Source organism: Harmonia axyridis, chromosome 1 (genome assembly GCF_914767665.1).
Source record: "Harmonia axyridis chromosome 1, icHarAxyr1.1, whole genome shotgun sequence".
Lineage (NCBI taxonomy): Eukaryota > Metazoa > Arthropoda > Insecta > Coleoptera > Coccinellidae > Harmonia > Harmonia axyridis.
The window spans coordinates 62371973-62379260 of record NC_059501.1 but is presented as its reverse complement, the minus strand read 5'-3'; the positions used below and the strand labels follow the sequence as shown (position 1 = coordinate 62379260).

Below are 7288 nucleotides of genomic sequence, written 5' to 3'. Positions count from 1 at the left end.
AAAAAGCGAATTGGATAACAGTACGTTTTTTTATTTCCTTCGTATGTGTATACTACTGAAATTGAAGTAACCACACTGTAATCTACAGAATTGTTACAAGCGTTTAAAATTTCACTTTCAGAAAATGTCTTTAAAGGGTTGTAAAGATTCTGTGGATTAGAGTGTGGTTGATACAACTTCAGTAGAATACTATGCTTACCGTGAACTCGAAATACTTCATATGTGTAAACATGGAGTTTTAACGATATGATGTTATTTTTCAGATCCCTCCTCGAAAAATGATCGAGAAGTCGTTTTGGATCAATGTGGAAGAGGAGAAGTTTGCCAATGACGAAATATTGAGAGAGTTGGATGAAAAGTTTTTCCCGGTTACTAAGCTGAAACCAGAAAATGAAGAGAAAAAGTGAGTAGCATTTTTATTGGAATTTCTTTATGTTCATTCTGGTATCCTGATAAAAAGTTTGCTTTCAGCAAAAAACAAATTTTGTATGCAAAAATTTGCCGACTTTAACATGAAAACGGCATTTATCAGTAACCAATTCTAAATTAAATCTTGTAAAAGTGGTTTATTCATTTCAAGATTAAAAGGAGTATCAATATGATTAGAAGCTTTGAAATATGTTGCATTTTTGGATGTGACTCCTTGGTGCGCATTTTGATATCTGATATAGCGGAATTACAGTTTTTCCTTGAAAGACAATAGAATAAAATGCGGCGAATATAATACTGTTTTCATTATTTCGAAAAATTGACCTTTGGAGTCATTCAAGGCAAAAAATTACTTCCTATTAAAATTCCTAGAGTTTACGTTTTAATGCCAACTAATTTTTAATCGAAGTTAATGGGAATAGCTATTATAGTTTTAGAAAAAAACTCTGGATATTTTTTTCTGAATATTTTGATTCTACATACTGCAAAATGAAAACTCAGCTCAACTGCTGAGCTGAGCAGAGGTTTACATTTGCAAATGCTGAGCGCATATCCTTTATATGAAAACAAAAGCCTCAAGCGCACTATCCTATAAATGAGTAGTAGTGATGCTCAATTTCCAAGATTGAGGTATTTTTCCCTTTGGCGTTGTTACCTCGAAGAGATTTGTCAGCTCCTTCACTAGTTCCATTCCGCCATATTTGAGAAGTTTATTATTCATTTTATCTGCCCCAGGCGCCTTTCTGTCCTTAAACTTTTTATAGCTGCTTCATTTTGGGTTATATTTGTTGTCACTAATGGAAAACTCCTATCGCCAAGTCAGTGCTTTATCATTTTTTTTTTGTTTTTAATTGGAATACGGTAAAATAAGTTTTATTTTATGCTTTTTCCTTCTTCATATTTTCATTATGTTTTTTAGTATTTACCCAGTGCAGAACAAATGGAAAAGCTCAAAGAATTCAAGGACACTAACTACACTCTTTATAATCTCTCCTCTTCATTATTGTAACTCAATTTTTCCTCTACTTCATTTCAGAGAAATCTAATCAGGATGATAGTGCCAGAGTTAAAGAGCTCCAAAGACAACTGGGAGAGGCTCTACAAGCTAAAGTGGAAATAGAAGCTAAACTTAACACATTAAAATCAGCAAGTAGCGAAAAAGTGTTGGGAAAGAAAATGAGAGACCATTGGAGGACGCGAATGCCAACTCAGTACCTCCTGCACCTCCAATGCAGGAATCATCAAGCATACCTTCACCACCTCCGCTTCCCATACTAGTACCTCCCCCTATGGATGGCATTCCACCTTTGGCTCCAGGAATGGCTTCAGCAGTGCCCTTACCACCAAGCTGGCCAAATGAGAGTCAAAACATTCCGTATGGTCTTAAGCCAAAGAAAAAGTGGAATACACCAGTACCGCTGAAAAAAGCGAATTGGATAACAGTACGTTTTTTTATTTCCTTCGTATGTGTATACTACTGAAATTGAAGTAACCACACTGTAATCTACAGAATTGTTACAAGGGTTCAAAATTTCACTTTCAGAAAATGTCTTTGAAGGGTTGTAAAGATTCTGTGGATTAGAGTGTGGTTGATACAACTTCAGTAGAATACTATGCTTACCGTGAACTCGAAATACTTCATATGTGTAAACATGGAGTTTTAACGATATGATGTTATTTTTCAGATCCCTCCTCGAAAAATGATCGAGAAGTCGTTTTGGATCAATGTGGAAGAGGAGAAGTTTGCCAATGACGAAATATTGAGAGAGTTGGATGAAAAGTTTTTCCCGGTTACTAAGCTGAAACCAGAAAATGAAGAGAAAAAGTGAGTAGCATTTTCATTGGAATTTCTTTATGTTCATTCTGGTATCCTGATAAAAAGTTTGCTTTCAGCAAAAAACGAATTTTGTATGCAAAAATTTGCCGACTTTAACATGAAAACGGCATTTATCAGTAACCAATTCTAAATTAAATCTTGTAAAAGTGGTTTATTCATTTCAAGATTAAAAGGAGTATCAATATGATTAGAAGCTTTGAAATATGTTGCATTTTTGGATGTGACTCCTTGGTGCGCATTTTGATATCTGATATAGAGGAATTACAGTTTTTCCTTGAAAGACAATAGAATAAAATGCGGCGAATATAATAGTGTTTTCATTATTTCGAAAAATTGACCTTTGGAGTCATTCAAGGCAAAAAATCACTTCCTATTAAAATTCCTAGAGTTTACGTTTTAATGCCAACCAATTTTGAATCGAAGTTAATGGGAATAGCTATTATAGTTTTCGAAAAAAACTCTGGATATTTTTTTCTGAATATTTTGATTCTACACACTGCAAAATGAAAACTCAGCTCAACTGCTGAGCTGAGCAGAGGTTTACATTTGCAAATGCTGAGCGCATATCCTTTATATGAAAACAAAAGCCTCAAGCGCACTATCCTATAAATGAGTAGTAGTGATGCTCAATTTCCAAGATTGAGGTATTTTTCCCTTTGGCGTTGTTACCTCGAAGAGATTTGTCAGCTCCTTCACTAGTTCCATTCCGCCATATTTGAGAAGTTTATTATTCATTTTATCTGCCCCAGGCGCCTTTCTGTCCTTAAACTTTTTATAGCTGCTTCATTTTGGGTTATATTTGTTGTCACTAATGGAAAACTCCTATCGCCAAGTCAGTGCTTTATCATTTTTTTTTTGTTTTTAATTGGAATACGGTAAAATAAGTTTTATTTTATGCTTTTTCCTTCTTCATATTTTCATTATGTTTTTTAGTATTTACCCAGTGCAGAACAAATGGAAAAGCTCAAAGAATTCAAGGACACTAACTACACTCTTTATAATCTCTCCTCTTCATTATTGTAACTCAATTTTTCCTCTACTTCATTTCAGAGAAATCTAATCAGGATGATAGTGCCAGAGTTAAAGAGCTCCAAAGACAACTGGGAGAGGCTCTACAAGCTAAAGTGGAAATAGAAGCTAAACTTAACACATTAAAATCAGCAAGTAGCGAAAAAGTGTTGGGAAAGAAAATGAGAGACCATTGGAGGACGCGAATGCCAACTCAGTACCTCCTGCACCTCCAATGCAGGAATCATCAAGCATACCTTCACCACCTCCGCTTCCCATACTAGTACCTCCCCCTATGGATGGCATTCCACCTTTGGCTCCAGGAATGGCTTCAGCAGTGCCCTTACCACCAAGCTGGCCAAATGAGAGTCAAAACATTCCGTATGGTCTTAAGCCAAAGAAAAAGTGGAATACACCAGTACCGCTGAAAAAAGCGAATTGGATAACAGTACGTTTTTTTATTTCCTTCGTATGTGTATACTACTGAAATTGAAGTAACCACACTGTAATCTACAGAATTGTTACAAGGGTTCAAAATTTCACTTTCAGAAAATGTCTTTGAAGGGTTGTAAAGATTCTGTGGATTAGAGTGTGGTTGATACAACTTCAGTAGAATACTATGCTTACCGTGAACTCGAAATACTTCATATGTGTAAACATGGAGTTTTAACGATATGATGTTATTTTTCAGATCCCTCCTCGAAAAATGATCGAGAAGTCGTTTTGGATCAATGTGGAAGAGGAGAAGTTTGCCAATGACGAAATATTGAGAGAGTTGGATGAAAAGTTTTTCCCGGTTACTAAGCTGAAACCAGAAAATGAAGAGAAAAAGTGAGTAGCATTTTCATTGGAATTTCTTTATGTTCATTCTGGTATCCTGATAAAAAGTTTGCTTTCAGCAAAAAACGAATTTTGTATGCAAAAATTTGCCGACTTTAACATGAAAACGGCATTTATCAGTAACCAATTCTAAATTAAATCTTGTAAAAGTGGTTTATTCATTTCAAGATTAAAAGGAGTATCAATATGATTAGAAGCTTTGAAATATGTTGCATTTTTGGATGTGACTCCTTGGTGCGCATTTTGATATCTGATATAGAGGAATTACAGTTTTTCCTTGAAAGACAATAGAATAAAATGCGGCGAATATAATAGTGTTTTCATTATTTCGAAAAATTGACCTTTGGAGTCATTCAAGGCAAAAAATCACTTCCTATTAAAATTCCTAGAGTTTACGTTTTAATGCCAACCAATTTTGAATCGAAGTTAATGGGAATAGCTATTATAGTTTTCGAAAAAAACTCTGGATATTTTTTTCTGAATATTTTGATTCTACACACTGCAAAATGAAAACTCAGCTCAACTGCTGAGCTGAGCAGAGGTTTACATTTGCAAATGCTGAGCGCATATCCTTTATATGAAAACAAAAGCCTCAAGCGCACTATCCTATAAATGAGTAGTAGTGATGCTCAATTTCCAAGATTGAGGTATTTTTCCCTTTGGCGTTGTTACCTCGAAGAGATTTGTCAGCTCCTTCACTAGTTCCATTCCGCCATATTTGAGAAGTTTATTATTCATTTTATCTGCCCCAGGCGCCTTTCTGTCCTTAAACTTTTTATAGCTGCTTCATTTTGGGTTATATTTGTTGTCACTAATGGAAAACTCCTATCGCCAAGTCAGTGCTTTATCATTTTTTTTTTGTTTTTAATTGGAATACGGTAAAATAAGTTTTATTTTATGCTTTTTCCTTCTTCATATTTTCATTATGTTTTTTAGTATTTACCCAGTGCAGAACAAATGGAAAAGCTCAAAGAATTCAAGGACACTAACTACACTCTTTATAATCTCTCCTCTTCATTATTGTAACTCAATTTTTCCTCTACTTCATTTCAGAGAAATCTAATCAGGATGATAGTGCCAGAGTTAAAGAGCTCCAAAGACAACTGGGAGAGGCTCTACAAGCTAAAGTGGAAATAGAAGCTAAACTTAACACATTAAAATCAGCAAGTAGCGAAAAAGTGTTGGGAAAGAAAATGAGAGACCATTGGAGGACGCGAATGCCAACTCAGTACCTCCTGCACCTCCAATGCAGGAATCATCAAGCATACCTTCACCACCTCCGCTTCCCATACTAGTACCTCCCCCTATGGATGGCATTCCACCTTTGGCTCCAGGAATGGCTTCAGCAGTGCCCTTACCACCAAGCTGGCCAAATGAGAGTCAAAACATTCCGTATGGTCTTAAGCCAAAGAAAAAGTGGAATACACCAGTACCGCTGAAAAAAGCGAATTGGATAACAGTACGTTTTTTTATTTCCTTCGTATGTGTATACTACTGAAATTGAAGTAACCACACTGTAATCTACAGAATTGTTACAAGGGTTCAAAATTTCACTTTCAGAAAATGTCTTTGAAGGGTTGTAAAGATTCTGTGGATTAGAGTGTGGTTGATACAACTTCAGTAGAATACTATGCTTACCGTGAACTCGAAATACTTCATATGTGTAAACATGGAGTTTTAACGATATGATGTTATTTTTCAGATCCCTCCTCGAAAAATGATCGAGAAGTCGTTTTGGATCAATGTGGAAGAGGAGAAGTTTGCCAATGACGAAATATTGAGAGAGTTGGATGAAAAGTTTTTCCCGGTTACTAAGCTGAAACCAGAAAATGAAGAGAAAAAGTGAGTAGCATTTTCATTGGAATTTCTTTATGTTCATTCTGGTATCCTGATAAAAAGTTTGCTTTCAGCAAAAAACGAATTTTGTATGCAAAAATTTGCCGACTTTAACATGAAAACGGCATTTATCAGTAACCAATTCTAAATTAAATCTTGTAAAAGTGGTTTATTCATTTCAAGATTAAAAGGAGTATCAATATGATTAGAAGCTTTGAAATATGTTGCATTTTTGGATGTGACTCCTTGGTGCGCATTTTGATATCTGATATAGAGGAATTACAGTTTTTCCTTGAAAGACAATAGAATAAAATGCGGCGAATATAATAGTGTTTTCATTATTTCGAAAAATTGACCTTTGGAGTCATTCAAGGCAAAAAATCACTTCCTATTAAAATTCCTAGAGTTTACGTTTTAATGCCAACCAATTTTGAATCGAAGTTAATGGGAATAGCTATTATAGTTTTCGAAAAAAACTCTGGATATTTTTTTCTGAATATTTTGATTCTACACACTGCAAAATGAAAACTCAGCTCAACTGCTGAGCTGAGCAGAGGTTTACATTTGCAAATGCTGAGCGCATATCCTTTATATGAAAACAAAAGCCTCAAGCGCACTATCCTATAAATGAGTAGTAGTGATGCTCAATTTCCAAGATTGAGGTATTTTTCCCTTTGGCGTTGTTACCTCGAAGAGATTTGTCAGCTCCTTCACTAGTTCCATTCCGCCATATTTGAGAAGTTTATTATTCATTTTATCTGCCCCAGGCGCCTTTCTGTCCTTAAACTTTTTATAGCTGCTTCATTTTGGGTTATACCCAGCAAACACTGGGAGGTAACTGTGAAGTACCATGGAAGTAACTTTGCAACTAAAAGCTCGCATGCGATGTATTAAAAACATTGCCTCCCGCTCGCATTTGCAGCGAAATGTCCGCGACATCATGTACGCATTTCAAGTCGTTGTGTTGTTCAAATTGAGACATGAAAAAATATCCCCAAAAAAACATCCATTTGTTGTCACTTTTATGGAAGTTTTTGAGTCAATAAATGTCTTTTTAATAACCACATTGGGTCGTTTCATGCGAGGTCTCTTTGATATCTCTATATTCCATTCCCTTTTTCACCACACATAGAGAACATTATATCAATTTCAATAGGAAGTTCGATTATGATTTCATTAGGAAATCATTATTAGACTTCTCAATACTATTCTTTTTTTCACTACACATAGAGTACACATACTGACTTCCATATAAGATAAAATTTTGAACTTAATAAAACTTCTGGGACAGCGTGACGACTTGGTCGATGGTGGGGTTTAATCAGGCCTCAATCTGCC

At 35.3% G+C, this 7288-nt stretch overlaps 1 protein-coding gene across 1 annotated transcript; it reads left to right on the top strand.

The window, feature by feature from the left end:
* The first annotated feature begins 278 nt into the window (after positions 1–278).
* On the top strand, positions 279–6844 carry LOC123672837 (titin-like). Its single transcript, XM_045607149.1, has 14 exons — positions 279–403; positions 1165–1247; positions 1466–1579; positions 1642–1871; positions 2115–2254; positions 3016–3098; positions 3317–3430; positions 3493–3722; positions 3966–4105; positions 4867–4949; positions 5168–5281; positions 5344–5573; positions 5817–5956; positions 6718–6844. The coding sequence occupies exons 1-14, from the start codon at positions 279–281 to the stop codon at positions 6842–6844; spliced, it is 1953 nt and encodes a 650-aa protein (XP_045463105.1).
* Positions 6845–7288: the final 444 nt, after the last annotated feature.

Bases quoted from the DNA above. Each gene is read 5' to 3' on its own strand.
- LOC123672837 (XM_045607149.1), top strand. From the start codon at position 279: ATGATCGAGAAGTCGTTTTGGATCAATGTGGAAGAGGAGAAGTTTGCC. The intron at 1,580-1,641 runs GTAGCGAAAAAG...ATGCCAACTCAG, and splicing joins TAACACATTAAAATCAGCAA to TACCTCCTGCACCTCCAATG. The intron at 3,099-3,316 runs GTCAGTGCTTTA...ACTTCATTTCAG, and splicing joins TGGAAAACTCCTATCGCCAA to AGAAATCTAATCAGGATGAT.